This window comes from Stylophora pistillata, chromosome 2 (assembly GCF_964205215.1).
Source record: "Stylophora pistillata chromosome 2, jaStyPist1.2, whole genome shotgun sequence".
NCBI classification, from domain to species: domain Eukaryota; kingdom Metazoa; phylum Cnidaria; class Anthozoa; order Scleractinia; family Pocilloporidae; genus Stylophora; species Stylophora pistillata.
In genome coordinates this window covers 24099540-24114746 of record NC_142520.1, presented here as the reverse complement: position 1 = coordinate 24114746, position 15207 = coordinate 24099540, and the positions used below count along the sequence as shown (strand labels likewise).

Below are 15207 nucleotides of genomic sequence, written 5' to 3'. Positions count from 1 at the left end.
CCAATTAGGAAGTCACCATAGTAACTGGGCCATAACGTACCTCCAGACTCCTCTCAACTCAACACACCAACAAACCAGTATGTGAAATGGATAATTTCCCAAAAATTAGGCGAGTGGGAGGGAAAAAAAGGAAACCGACGGAAAGCCGTGGCAATGCCTCTGCAAAGCATCCCCGGCCCCTTACATCTTAGTGGTGAAACCGCTGTCCGGCTCGGTTTTAACGTGGCCTACATTTCATTTAGCCTCATTTTTTTCTTTAGTCTTAAACCTAAAATCAAAATCGGTTTGAGGAGAAAGATGAATATTACATCAAACCTGGGGAGATTACTGAGGTTCTGAAGAGCAAATTCCATGTTATCCGTTATGCTCTGAGAGGCAAAGAAAGGGAAAATCATGGTGTTAGCGTAGTTTTAAGTTATTTGAAGTCAAACAAACACTGTCTAAAGTCATATGGAGTGCTCATTTCGATTAAATGTCAAAAACACACTGATACAAAATAAACAAACAAACCGAAATTCAAATCCAACCTTTTGGCAACGGTGTATCGGACCAAGGAAAACTATGACAAGAACAACCTCGTTCCCAGGGCTTTTCCCTTTTTAAATATTCAAAAAGGGAAAAACCCCGGGAACGAGGTTGTGACAAGAAGACAACAGGAACTCAAATAGATTTCACGTTAAGGGCTTTGTGAGAGACTGGAAAGAGTTAGACAACCATCCAATGATCTTCCGATAGTAAACAAACACACAACTAGAAACTTAGGGAAAGCCAGGGCAATTTTGTAGGCCATCTACCAAGTTATTGGCTCACCAAAAGGTCATTGAGCAATTTTCAACCTGAGTCGAAAGTAATCCGGACATATATCATTTGTTTTATCCAAAAACCGCGCGTCCCTATCTCGGCCAATCAGATGCAAGACACACACCAATCGTGAATTTTTCCACCCGCAGTATACAGCCCCCGAGGCTGGCTTCGTACAAATGCATTTACTTCGAGTTTTACTTGGCTCCTCGCGATGCGAACATGTGGAAATGTTCTGATCACGCCTTGAGAACGCTTTGGTTCTTCGTTTCTCTAAATCCTCTTTTGTTTTTTTTTTTTTTTGCAGATATGCTAACCGCTAACCTTGTAAGCAGCTTCGTTCCCAGTAGATAGGAAAGTGTCACGCACTGAATGGCTGATGGAAATATCGAACTCCAAGAACATATTATCTCGCCGCTTGGCAAGGAAGTCTGCAACCTGCAACAAAGAGAAGTATAATAGTTGGGCTTCCATAAACAGGCGATGAAAAATGTTGTAAGAAGAAACTCTGAGTTTGCTGACCCGTTCCTTCAATGTAAGTCTTCACTCTCAAAAGCCATGCTTGATAAGTTCTTTCTGGTTTCAATATCAGCACAGGGAAAAGCAAGCACGTGAAGAGACACAAAGCTCTAAAATTGACACTACATTCCGAGGACTGAAAATGTACGAAATACATGGCACACAGTAAGGAGAAGTATCGCATCTAGTCCGCGTACCTCTTGAGGATCGTGCGGGTTTTCCAGATGGTTTATTTGTTTCTGTATTTCGCGTAACTCAGCACCTGAAGTAACAAGTGAAGAGATAAATATGTAGTAGGATATTTTCAAATACGAAGGGTTAAAAGTGGTAAATCTCTTCAACTAGCACAGTATGAAAAACAGAACTTTATTGGGTCGTCAGTCTTCACCATAAGCGTGGGCGAAATAAGAAATAAATACGTATGATGCACGATCCTCGCAGTAGAGAGCGCTATTTATGTAATAGCGAAAATCAGACCTGAAAAAAATCAGGCCTGTATGGGATTCGAACTACTGACCTCTGCGATACTAGTGCAGCGCTCTATTAATTGAGCTAACAAGCCAACTGGGAGCAGGCCGTTAAGTTGATTTGTAATAAACCTGTGATGATCCCAGTTGGCTTGTTAGCTCAATTGGTAGAGCGCTGCACTAGTATCGCAGAGGTCAGTGATTCGAATCCCGTACAGGCCTGATATTTTTCAGGTCTGATTTTCGCTATTGCATAAATAGCGCTCTCTACTGCGAGGATCGTGCATCATACGTATCTATAACCGCAGTTCAAAATATATGAACTTCGTATATTCATCGTATAAGAAATAAAGAAGGTGGTAAACGCAGTAGGTAACAGAATTTTCGTCCCCGCAATCTCATAGGAAGAAAAAAAAACATGAAAACAACAATAGCAACACCAAACACGTTCCATTATCTCGAAGACTTCGTTACATCAAGGGAGCACGGTAGAATTTATTTTCCCTTGATTTCGGGCGTCTTTCCCGTATTTCGAGTCGCCATGTTGCTTTTCCGCTTTTATTCGCCAACCGCTACTCTCGCCGCTTCGCGGTTCATCTCGCCCCTTCGGGGCTCATTCGTATTAACCTCGGAAAGTCGCTGCTTCGCGGCTCAACATAGCGGTCAGCGGATAAAAGCGGAAAAGCAATATGGCGACTCGAAATATGGGAAAGACGCACGAAATCAAGGGAAAACAAATTCTGCCGTGCTCCCTTGGTTACACAGGGATTCATGAGAGCTTAGCTTGCTGCAATGCAGTGCCCAGGTACTGTAGATGGCACATCCCTCGTCACTAAACCAATAACACAGATTTATGACTAGAACACAAAGCGCGTGAAAATGCAAGAGACCCCTCGAAGTCACCACTGGGTCTAGTTTTGCATCCGAATGAGGTAAGAGCTCTTTAAAAGTTAACGCCTTCCTCTACACTGTATACTCACCGATGCCCTCGGTGCCTCCCCAGTCAGCGGTCACCCCTGAAAATTCTAGCTTCTGGGATCCAAGTCGGGCATGCGAGCTACCGAGGCGGGCATGCGCACAGAGATACTGACAAATGTCGTGAAGCGATGAAATCAATTGCTGATAACAAGAATAAAAAGGTACCGCATCACAATAAAATTTAAGTAGATCATGCATGCATCTTTGACCACAAGAGATCTAAATATGGGAATAAAAGACTCGTAAGAGAAAGGTAAAGTTAGTTAGTTGGTAAAAAAAAAAAAAAAAAGATCATGACAGGGACAACCCACCAGCATCACTTTGAGAGCTGCATTTCTTTCACCTCCTTTCATTTTAGAAAACATCCTTGTTACCTGAAAATTAAAATCGTGCACTTGATTTTAGAGCTTTTGGATCGAGTGTAGTTAAACCAAACCCAAGGTTATCACAACAACCAATAAGAAGAAAGATAAAATACCCTTGGGAACCAAAGAGAACTCAAATGAACCCAAGCCAACCATTCAAAGCGCGGGAAAAGGTGGGTGAGCAAGTCGCGACCAATCAGAAAGATAAAATACTCTTGAGAATCAAAGAGAACTCAAAGTGAAACCAAGCTAACCGCCTAAAGCGCGGGGAAACGCGGTGACCAAGTCGTGATTGGTTTTGGTTTTACATGCTTGGTCAAGAGAGTGGTGCGAGAGTTTTGGAACAATCACAGAGTAAAGTAAAGGAAAAGCAATGATTCCCGGATCACTTTCGACACACATTTGAAAAAGGCATGGTGAGACAGGCGTTGAGCTCAGTAAAGACCAGTATGGCCATCGATATTCAAAGAGGTGTTAAGTTATCATTTTTTAAAGCTTTTAAATTGAGTATCATATTTCAGTTTTTAAATATTTTCCCTTTACCTCGGTGTAATGAGGAATAAACCAGAGGTTTAATAGACTTTTGCCATCGGACGACAGCAACCTTCGGGGCCTGGGTCTGAATTGCCTGAGGTTAAAAAAAGGCGTATGATGTGAACGTACAAAATAAATCTTCAACTAACTATGAATAAACTCGGCGACATCCACCTATTCCAAGTTGGCCTGTTCGAGCATTTCAGAGGGAAAGAGGAGCGCGAAAGGGCACTTAAAGCTGTGCATAAGATATCGTAAAAGATAAAAACTAAAACAAAGTTACAAAGTAAAAATAAGGTGTCATGTCTGGCGTACTTGGGATCAGAAACCAAGTTATCATCTTCTTCCGACTTCTTCTCATCCTCCTCACCAATAACAAAATGAGCATCTCTGAGAAAAAAATAAAACAAACAAAACAAAGAAAACAAAGACAACGAATGTAAGAAAGCCGTCACGAAGCCAAGAAGTCAAGGTTTGATATGTTCGGTTAAGTACACGAAGTCGAGGCTTCGTGTGAACTTTTCCAGTACACGACGCGGCCGTGCTGTATCCGGTGGTCCCGGATTAAAGCCCTCCTTCTTGCTGCTCCAAGCGTTTGTTTTCGGTTGCCCAAAGTTCAACTCTTTGGTTTTACTTTAAACAAAGCCAACTGGTTAGCCAGCCCCCTACCAAATAGGACTTTCAACCAAGTTATGCCAATGTGATTGATTATTTTTAGTTCCTATGGTTCATACTGGGTAAACTGTGCTTGTTTCACTCTTGTAGAGGCGCATTCGGAAAAGTCACGACATGGACTTCAGAGACTTTATTTGAAAACTATAGGGTTTGTTAAGTTTCTTTTCTTGTCTTAAATTTCAAATCATCACTTCGGGTACAATAGAGAGAAAAAATCAATTTTAATATAAGTACCTCGTGGTCGGAAAGTCCGCCATTAGATTTAATAGACTTGCAGAATAAGCGATTATCTACAGAATACAGGAGAGGCATTAAAGAAAATCAATAGATAGTAAGACTAGTACTAGAGAATGAACTTATTTCACTCTTTAAGGTTAAAATAAAAGTCTTTGTTATAACTATCATCAGTGTTGAGTGACATTCAAAGACACCTATGAACCATGCACAGCCAGTTCGCACCCGCAGTGTCTATTTTGATGAGCTGATGAGCTGATGAGTCTCCCACAATTACGGCGATTTACATAGTTTACGTGAACAATTTGAGAGGGGTCGACCATTTAACTTTTGAGGGGGGGATGGGTGATTTCTGGTCATAAAGAAATGTTTTGTTTAGCTATCTGATGTGCAGGATATTTTTTTCCGTTCTAAATGCTCTTTTTTTCTGTTTCATTTGGGCTGCATGCAATTTTTTCTTCCAACAAGCGCTTGCAGGAAATTTGTTTTCAAAATTACCCACCCCCCCCACCCTCAAGAGTTAAATGGTCGGCCCCTATTGTGATCTTTTCTGCCCATTTCACCCCAATGTTAACTTTTAACAAAAAAAAAAGTAACTTCTGGAAATTTGAGGTTTCTGCTAATGGCATCACCATCTTCAACGTGGCGGCAACCACAAAATATCAACTTCGGTAAGATAGGAAGATAAAAAACGAAAAAGTATTAAAAGAGTACAGGAAATGGAGAATACCAAAACTCATAACGGCCAAGCATCATCAAGAGGGTCGTCCACAAACGCTGACGTCGGCCATAACCTGGCACACCCAGGGGAGGCATGTATGCGGCATAGGGAACTTTGCAGGATAAAATAATTACCTGAGACTGCAAGGAATACTGCGACACTCTTTTGTGAAGGTTTTCACAGAAATCCCTGACTAGTTTTCTAAAGTGAAGAAACACAGGGATAAAAAAAAAAAACTAATCTAGAAATACATCTTATGAATGGAGAGGGTAAGTTTCTAATTAAATAAAGTATGGTGCTGCGTCAGTGGGGAAGTATGACACGATACTTTGGTTTCATCAACTCATGATCAGTTGATGATGAAATCTGGCCACCGTGAAGAGTTTTAAAAGCTCACGTTCCAAGCGTTTACCCTTCGTCAGAGGCTATAAGTTCGCGGCAATTCAATGTCAAAACATTCTACGGGTAATCGGAAGGTTTCCTTTCGATCTTTATGGCGAACTCCATGTTTCACGTTCGTGACATATAGATTGACAAATTATTAACTGAGTTGATGTGAACTGACTACCGTTCGTAGAGAGAGATCCAAAGCTGCCGATTCCAGCACTCGCCCATCGTCTGCGATTAATGCTTTCAGTTTCTGAACAAAAGTCACCGCCAAACTGTTTTTCTGATTTTTTCCCACAAATTTCTTTGTAAAACTAAGTGATTGAAATCACCTTTTCAGCTTGATGACCTCATCAATGTTCTTCATGGCAGTTCCCAGTTGTTCCTTTTTGTGGATATAGTCATTCAGCATTCTGTCTCTCAAAAACGTCTGGAACAACAAAACGCTGTGTTATTCTTTGCCGGGAAACTGTTCGGGAAATTTTTTTCGGGATGCCTCCGTACAGGGTTCGACACTAACTTTTCAACTTACTAGCCAAGTGGCTAGTGACATCTTAAATGTTACGACAATTTCAGTTTGTTTACTAGCCAAACTGGCTAGAGGAAATCGAAAACCACTTGCCAAAACTGAATTTCTACTAGTCTGTGGCTACTTAGCTACAGTTAGTGTTACCTTGTCGGTGGCAGACGTTTAGTTTCCCGAAGTCAAAATCTTAAGATAAACACAACCGTTTCGTTTTATTCTCTCACACCTACTCTGTATTTAAAAAAAAAAAAAAAAAAAAAACACTCAAAGCGACTTGCATCACTACACTCTCGTGTAGTGTCAATAAACTCAACTAAAGTTCGGGCCGACATTTCATATTTGACAGATTACAAAAATATAGGAAAGATCTCCAGTTCATAAACGAAAGACCAGCGAGGAAAAAGCAATATGGGGTTACAATTTAATGTGTTTTTGGCAGAATCAAACATTGTGCAGGAAAAAAAAAAACACAACACGATTTAACGAACCTCTATATAACGAAGTCCTCGGTATAACGAACGATACAGCTTCAGCCCGGCTAAAGTTACAGTAAAATGTATGCCACAAAACCTCGATATAACAAACCCTCGATATAACGAACCAATTTCCCCAGTCCCTTGGCACTTCGTTAAATCGAGTTTCCATTGTATTAGTAAAGAAATTTTCCTATTTTGCGACGCACCTTCTCCAACTGTACCGATACAAAAACCTCCTGAAGTTTACGCTCAAACTCTCGGTCCAGTCTCTTGGTGGAGAATGATGGAAGATGAGCAGACGTTACCTCGCCTGAACTTGGCCGACTAGCAAAGGAAGTGTCATGCGAGGAGCCTAGGGACAATCCAGCACTGAAAGCGAATCACATGTTGAGGGAGTCAGGTTATCGCTTAGAAGGACAAATGTTGTTTGGGTTCAGGTTTTGCTTACTTCTTTCGTGTAAGTAGATTTGAAGCGACATTTCAGTCACTATATTTTACCCTGTAGAACCGTTTACAAAATGGTTAAGAAATTAAAGTCCTCAAAAATACTGATTAAAATAAAAAAAGAAACAGTTTTGGTGATTCAAATAACTTGCTTGATGCGAGATGTTACCAGATAATTTGGCTTTATCAACTGAGTTGATAATGTGAACTGACTACCGTAAGAAGAGAGATCCAAAGTTGACGATCTGAGCATTTGCATTTGAATCCTGTTTAAAAAGAAATATTTGCATATATGTAAACGCTCCTGTCCTGAAGCCGCGAGTTAAGCTCTTTGTCCTTCCCTTTTGTTTTGCCTGCGAGAACTAATTCAATTGCTTCCTCGAAACTGCGGATCTAGATCCTCGAAAGGTCCTTCGAGCGTCTCTATCCTCGATTCGCGATAGTTTCGAGAATTGACTCGACACAGTCAACTTTTCAAAGTAATATACACCACAATCTTATCTCCGAAGTTTAAAAGATAAAAATCTGCGATGATCTTTCTGCCCACTTTGTTAACTACCTCCTCTGGCTCTTAAATTTCCCTTGGGATTTGCAACGTTAAACAAAGCACTTTTATGATATTTTTCATCTTGCAGCTTTATTCATGACTATAATTCAGGACGAATACCTTTTCTCGGTTTCTGCTTCCTTCGCTTTTGCAGCTTTGATGATTTTAGAACAGCCGTCGAGTTGAAGAATGGATGCAATAATAAGATTCTTGTGAACAACCTATACGCAAAGCAATTAGTAAAATACTAGAGGTGTTCAAAGTAATTACATTATAATCAAATCATGTAAGAAAACGATTAATCTAAAAATCACACGGTAAACAATAATAATAATAATAATAATAATAATTTATTGAGCATACTTTATAGACATTCAACAAGTATGCATGGAAGTGGAGATATCCATTCAACGCTTGCACCGAAAGGGAGATAACTTGAAAAAAATAATCAGTTTAGTATAATAAATTGATAATTCGCTTTATGTTTCTGCTTGAGAAATTCATTCGTACTTACCTGAGCCATTAGGATCGTTTGTAACTTTTCCACCCCTGTTCCTGACATGATCTGCAATAAAGGGATTCTGATGACATGTGTGGTTGCTAATGGTAATTGAACTGAGTAAAGTCCAAGTCGGTCTATGATCGTAGGAGTGATTAACAAGGTCCGATCTGTTAATAGTGAGTATAATTTCGGACAGAATTCGACACCTGTTTCATGAAGTGTAGACAGTCTTATAAGTTTGGACCTCGATCTCGCTCAAGCCCTAAAGAGCTTTGTCTCTACTTTTTTTTACTTTCTCGCTGAGTTGTTTTTAGGGCTGTGTTATTAACAAACCTGCAACAGTCCTTCTCTTGTGCGAAAGCTGAAGGTGCCCAAATGCTTTTCATCCAATTCTTGGATGGCTAGAGGAGTATATGCTGGTGTGTATCTAACAAAAGAAAAAAAAACGTTTGAATTCCAGATAGGGTAGGAGAAAAGGAAGGAAAGTGCAATTCAGAATAACCCAGGATACATGCATTCAATTAGAGACATTGAGAACCTATCCTTTACATAGAATTAACATAATGAACAAAAAGCCACTATTGAAATAAAATTATTACGTAAAAGTTTAAAAACAGAAGTACTGCTTTTCCTCTTCTTCCTCTCATTTTTGGAGTCGAGTTTCAAATGTAACTCAGGATTCTCTTGGTTTTACATACTAGGGTCTTTGAACTGCAAACCTCACGCCATCCTTCTAAGATGGCAGATGCAAAACTGATCACAATCGCGACTCTTCAGCGCATTTTAAAATATTCGGTAGATCAAGTGACACTGAGTTATGATTTGGTCCTTCGGTTATTTTCCTTCCTTCCGATTGGCAGTCGCAGCTACTTCGGTTTTGGTCCTGGGACCTTCGGTTAGGAACGTTCTGAATAAATGTGACTTGACTTAGCCAGTACAACAATGACGAAAAGGGTTGTGTTATCACCTGTCTACCCTACTATCGTCTTCTTGTACCACGGTAATGAGAACATTTTGTAGCTCAGCATCTGGTTTTGCCTGTGCAAAGTCAAACGATACGGCACGAAGAAACGCATGGTATTCATCAAATCCAATCTCTTTGGCTTGTCGCTTGTATGCCTGCGGAAAGGTAAATATTGTTAACTCCTTAAAAGTGATCATAACCGAGCTCAATAGGAGCAAATTTCTGACTTGACGCAAGTCTCAGTGATGGGAGGGTTTAAGTGTGATGCAAGTACGATTTGGCTCGGAATTTGACTCAACAACCTAATTTCGTTGTGAGTTCAGCAAGAATGTTCTTAACATGGTAATTGGGTGGCCTTTGGCCATGATCCACATTACTATGGGCAAATCCGAAGATTGCTACGATAGGGTGTTAAAGAAGAGATGAATGCTTTTGTCGTTGTCCAAAAAAACACACATACCTTAGTGACTACATCTGTTTCCTGTGCAGCAGTTATAAGCCTGTGTCTTAACGTTATAACCTGAAATAGTCAAGGGAAAAGGAATGATCTTCCAGAGATGACGGATCACTTAAGCTACCATAAAGGAGAGTTTTCCACTTTCAAGGGACATGGAAAGCATAAGTGATTCTTTGGGACCCATTGAAGATTTCACGAGATACTTAATCAGTCACATTGCTCACCTCCAACAGTTTTGACCAGGTTTCTGTTAAAATCTTTTGCTTTTCTTTAACAGACTTTCGCCCTCCTTTTTTGGAATTAGAAGCTTGGTTTACCAGGGACTGCGCAACTTCACAAACAAAGATAGGATCTTCCACAAATACTTCAGAAAAGAGCTGAGATAAAAGAACAATATTAAGGTGTTAAATATTTGCACACTGATTGTATATTGAGAATAAGTTCTGTATGTCACGGAGAAAGTACCTGACTAAAAGCATATATAGGAAGTTCGATGATCAACCTTTTTAGAAAATGAAAATGTTATCATTGTGGAATGCGCAGTGGCACAACCGCTTGTTCTTCAGGCTTTGGTACTTACGTCTTTCTGTGTCTGCTGTGCAAACGAGTGGCCAGTTGGTTCTTGACTGTCCCATTCCTTTTGTGCTACTTCATATAAGCGGCGTTCCAGTGAAATCATCTCTCCTGTGCTTTTGGGTTTGTGTATCTGGATAAACATCTGATAAGAAACAAGATGTTTCACTTATTTGGAAAATGATCATAGTAGAAATAAGAGGTATCCTCTCGAATCTAAAAAACAAAAACAAAACAAAACAAACAAAACAAAAAAAAACATGAAAATTGAACCAATATTGTACTAGTATTGTAACAGTATTGTAATAGTATTGTACCAGTATTGTACTGGTGTTGCACCAGTATTGTACCGGTATAATATTAAGAAAAAAAAACGAAATGCCAGGGTTTAACTCTTTAACTCCCAATATCTGATTATGAATTCTCCCCTCAAGCTGCTACGCATTTCTTTGTCAATTGCTTATGAGAATTTGGTGTTCAATCAAGGTAACAACTTCTACCTGATAAGTTTGAGTATTCTCATTACCTGTTTGCCGGATCATGTATGGATATTATAGGGAGAAGTTACAGTTTAATCACTTCTGGGAGTTAAGGTTTAAGGAAGCAAACATGACGACATCGATGAAATTCAATATGTTGACGAAACTTGGTGAGCAAAGGTTACGTTGACACCTTAGTTTTTAGAACCTATTTGGCACAAAATAAAACCAAACAGTTTTTCATAGAGTTGTAAGAGCATCTTTCACCATAATGAAGGTTTAGTAAGTCTCGATGAATAGCGTGCATCGTGGACTGCCAGATGAATGTTTCCAAGAGTAATCCATAAATGCATGACCAAGTGAGTTTTGTTTGTTTATTTGCTTTTTTAAAGGCACAGCTCAGCACTCTTAAGGTCTACCAAGAAATACATCATGCAAATTAGAGGCATACCTTTAAAGCATTCTGCATTGCCTCGTATACTCTGCTGGCTAGACCGAGAGATGGATGGAATTCCAACATGTAGACGTACCTCAGAGCGGGTCTGCGATGAAATCCATTCATAGTTACTTTCTGATAAATGCATTACTGTTGAATGGCATTTTAGACTACAAAGAGAAGGTTTCCAGCGAAAGTGTATCGCACAGCATGCTTGTAAAACAATTCATCACTGGTGCCTACCCAGAGGCGCCTGTATCACAGAGGCAACATAGTAGGGGAAGCACCTGTGAAGAAGGGAACTCGCAACGGAAAGGCCTACTGACAGCAAATAAGTCTGAACGAGAAAAAGATACCATGTTGCCGTGCGTCTGTCAGGGGTTTCATTAACGTTTGCAGCAGGAAGGCAACTGGTTTGGTCAATTCAGCGTCCACCATTTGCCCATGGGTGTACACTGCTGACGAGAGCAAATACAAAGACAAGTTTTCCGCGCGCGCTTGTTTCTTCTGGTCACGTAAGATTTGTTAAATTAAAGGGAACTCTTTTGCTACAATGTATTAATGTTAAGTTATACATGTAAAAGAAATGGTTAACACCACAGCATACACTATTGAGTTATGGATGCACTATGGGTGGTTTGCTAAGCACTCAAGAAGCTGGAGTCGCTCTCGGCTATCGCCCAGCGCGACTCTTATGCTTCTTTCGATTCATTGATTGATTGACTTCGTGCTAAGCAACCTCCCGCGTGCATACATAACTCAATAGTGTACGCTGTGGTGTTAACCATTGTTAAATATGATAACAAATAAAAATGTTGGTCATGGTGACGTAATATATGCGTCTGTGATAACCATAAAGAACCGATCAAAATGCATGTGCAGTTTAGCTTATCATAAAAATATTGTATACACACAGAAGTAAACTGTCTTCGACGAATAACAAATTAAATGATCCTTAAAATGGCTTAAAATCTGCATCAGTTTCCTCACCGACTGGTGTTCACCGCAATATGCTGCTGAGGAATGATCCGATGTGGAAGACCAAACAATGCTGTAATAGATAAACCAAAAAAAGATTATCGTCTTATCGAAATCATTTCATTAGGTCAAAAATTAATCTTTCATCCTTTGGCAGCCGTTTTGTTTTGTTTGTTTGTTTGTTTTGTTTTGTTTTGTGTTTTTGTGCGTGTGTGTGTGTGCGTGTTATTGTGAAATTTACTCAGAACATGTCTTTGTTTCATTAAACCAAGTATATAAAGTGCTGAAGAGATAAATACATTCCCTGTCAAATAATAGCATGACCTACGAAAAGCTTATCATAATAATAAAGTTTTCACATCAAATAGTGATTTGCAACGTACTAGAAGTATCTTCCCTAGAAACTTTCTGAATGTACTCTCGTTCGTCGTCAATCTGAAAATGAAATAAACAACTTTATGATCTTTCTTTAAGTTCGTTTGCAAATCAACAAATCAACTTGCATGTTACACAACGCAATTTTAAGATTTTGTTCGGTGTAGTTGCAGCCTTTACACCCTTATTGTAGTATTCATTTTTCTCCACATCTTTCTCTTTACACTTTTCTGGTACTGACAAAAATAATTCGTTTGTAAGTCAGGAGCTTCTTACATAGGTGATCACTCACCATAACCTTTACGGTATCAAGGGGGGTACTGTGGGGAGAAATTAGAAGCCAGGCACTCTAACAGAAACTCTCACAGGCGGAACAAGTCATCAGGGAGTTTAAGGAACAACGACGGCGACGCGCCGGACAACGTCGGTTAAAAAAATAAACTTATATTTTACGAATCTCACGATACTCCCAAGTCATTCAGTTTGTTTCTCGCTGTCAAAACTATCTCGAAACTGAAAGTGGGACATAGCATTAAAACAGAAGTTTAAATTTAAAAGAGTTAGCCGTCGTCGTTCACGTTCTCCAGACAACGCAAAATTTGGTCATTTGCAGAGGACGCAAAGAAGTTTATAGAGCACGTGCACGTGCTCTACAAGGCACGTGCACGTGCTCTATAAGGCGCGTGCATAGCCACTGTTCTGCTCATTAAACCTTTTTGTTTAGTGACGTTCCCGTTGCTGTTGCCGCCGTGGTTTTCTTAAACTCCCTCGCGTCTCTTCACTGGATGTGTCGCTTGAATCAATGTAAAGCAAAATAAAGGTTTCCATACTGTACCTGTTTGTCGAGAATTGACTTGATTAAGTTGCTGTGAAGTCGCAGACAGACACATTCAGCTCGATACGTCTTCACGAAGTAGTCAGCAGAAAAATCGTATCTTGGTCTCGAGTACATCACGTTAATCATAATCTGAGAAGGAAAAAAATTATCAAATGAACTTTGACACAGTATGTCTATCTTGAAAAATTTATCACCTACAAATTTCCCAACGTAATCCTTATCAGTGTCCCGATCAGTAATATTGATGGACATCTATGTTCATATACATGACTATCTTGATAAATTCTAAGGAAAACATTCCATGAAATTTAGAAAAACTATCCAAACGACTAAAAAAAAACAACAACAACAACAACAACCAAACAAACAAAATATATACTGGGGATCTCTCTTATAGAAAATTAAGGTCATTTGAACTTTAACAAACCTGAGCGAGCCTTTTTTTTTCTTTTGGGTCAAAGACATGATGATAAGCTTCCAGGTAACAATCCAAAAGCTGGAAAAACGAGTAAATGAATAAAAGATTAAAAGACCATAAAAATGTCTTCAAACAGTAGTTTGTCTTTAACGGGAACTGTGGTGTTGAAGGTTTTCGCTCTGATTTGCACTTAGTGTTTAATAGATTTTGCGCCAGAGCGTTGTACCAGGGAGTCTGGGGACCAACCCCTCTTTTTATTTAAAGACGCGACGAACCCAATATTTAAAATAACGGTCAGCCAGAGATAACGTAAAGGTCTATAAGATGTATGGAATGCCCTACGAATTGTAAGTTACATTTCATTGAACTCTCAAATTTTATTCTATATTTAAAAAAATCTGTATTTGTTTTTTAGTTTGACTTGCTTCCTCTGGCAACCAGTACAAAAATAAACGGGTCACCATACATCTGTAACCTTCAAAGCTACAGTAACGCTTCAAAACGAAAGCGCGAACTACGCTCAATATGGACGCTTAAGCAGGGCTCGACTCTAACTTTTCAACTTACTCACTAGCCAAGTGGCTAGTGAAAACTTAGATGTTACCACAATTTCAGTTTGTTTACTAGCCAAACTGGTTGGTGGAAATCCAAAACCACCAGCCAAAACTGAATTTCTTCTAGTCTGTGGCTAGTTGGTTACCGTTAGTGTTGGGCCCTGCCTAAGTAGTCATGACGACAACGGCAAAGAAAACGTTGATTAAAAAATTAATTTAAATTTATAACAAGAATTTCGTGAAGGGCTAATTCTACGGCGCCACACCTTAACTTCAGCATCATGTATATGAGCGGGGTTGGGTTCCAAATTTAAACTTGAATAATTTAGCGTCGGTGTTTCAATTCTCAGACCACGTACGTTTTGATGATTTCACTTTGTTGTTTGGCAGAAGATGGCTAAGAAGTGTACAAAGTTTTAAATGCACGTGCACAGCTATTATTTTGCCAACTAGTTCTCTTGTTCTATCACGTCCTCGTTGCCATTGCCATTGTGGTTTACTTAAGATCCCTAATAAGATAACTCGAAGATAACGGCCAGGAATTGAACTCAACATTTCCCACTCTAAGTCCAGCGCGCTAACCATGAAGCCAACATGTCTGTCAGCTAAATGGTGTAGATGTAGCCCTTTTCACTGCTTTTAAATACTGCAGGTTTATATAGATTGTCTTATCCGGGCAATTACCTGTCTCTTGTTTTCCAAATATGCAGCTTCATTTGTCCACAAATCCAAAAGAACAGCAAATCTGTCCACTTGCTGATGTCCATACGCTGCCAGATCAATATGATCTCCCTGAAACTAACATAGGCACAAAAACATTATCAAATCTTTCTATTTTACCAGGGATGATGATTTTTAGCGCTCTAGAAACTAACCTTCAGATTTCTAGGCAGCCTCAAATCTTTGTCTTTTTGAAGGAAATGGGTGGCCACAAGAAGAAGTTCTGTCTCCAGTTCCCT

At 39.5% G+C, this 15207-nt stretch overlaps 1 protein-coding gene across 1 annotated transcript in view; it reads right to left on the bottom strand.

Moving 5' to 3' along the window:
* Nucleotides 1-15207, bottom strand: part of LOC111343172 (uncharacterized) — a 43576-nt gene that overhangs the window by 14165 nt on the left and 14204 nt on the right. The window contains exons 17-41 of the mRNA XM_088748655.1: nucleotides 15124-15205; nucleotides 14933-15046; nucleotides 13704-13772; nucleotides 13274-13405; nucleotides 12447-12498; nucleotides 12076-12136; nucleotides 11101-11191; nucleotides 10178-10315; nucleotides 9822-9974; nucleotides 9601-9660; nucleotides 9144-9295; nucleotides 8510-8603; nucleotides 8189-8239; nucleotides 7795-7895; nucleotides 6890-7052; nucleotides 6014-6111; nucleotides 5429-5495; nucleotides 4574-4629; nucleotides 3980-4054; nucleotides 3674-3758; nucleotides 3077-3139; nucleotides 2768-2906; nucleotides 1518-1582; nucleotides 1126-1239; nucleotides 316-368 (exon numbers count right to left, since the gene is read on the bottom strand). Coding sequence (XP_088604781.1) covers nucleotides 316-368; nucleotides 1126-1239; nucleotides 1518-1582; nucleotides 2768-2906; nucleotides 3077-3139; nucleotides 3674-3758; nucleotides 3980-4054; nucleotides 4574-4629; nucleotides 5429-5495; nucleotides 6014-6111; nucleotides 6890-7052; nucleotides 7795-7895; nucleotides 8189-8239; nucleotides 8510-8603; nucleotides 9144-9295; nucleotides 9601-9660; nucleotides 9822-9974; nucleotides 10178-10315; nucleotides 11101-11191; nucleotides 12076-12136; nucleotides 12447-12498; nucleotides 13274-13405; nucleotides 13704-13772; nucleotides 14933-15046; nucleotides 15124-15205 — 2328 coding nt within the window. The remainder of the gene's footprint in view (nucleotides 1-315; nucleotides 369-1125; nucleotides 1240-1517; nucleotides 1583-2767; nucleotides 2907-3076; nucleotides 3140-3673; nucleotides 3759-3979; nucleotides 4055-4573; nucleotides 4630-5428; nucleotides 5496-6013; nucleotides 6112-6889; nucleotides 7053-7794; nucleotides 7896-8188; nucleotides 8240-8509; nucleotides 8604-9143; nucleotides 9296-9600; nucleotides 9661-9821; nucleotides 9975-10177; nucleotides 10316-11100; nucleotides 11192-12075; nucleotides 12137-12446; nucleotides 12499-13273; nucleotides 13406-13703; nucleotides 13773-14932; nucleotides 15047-15123; nucleotides 15206-15207) is intronic.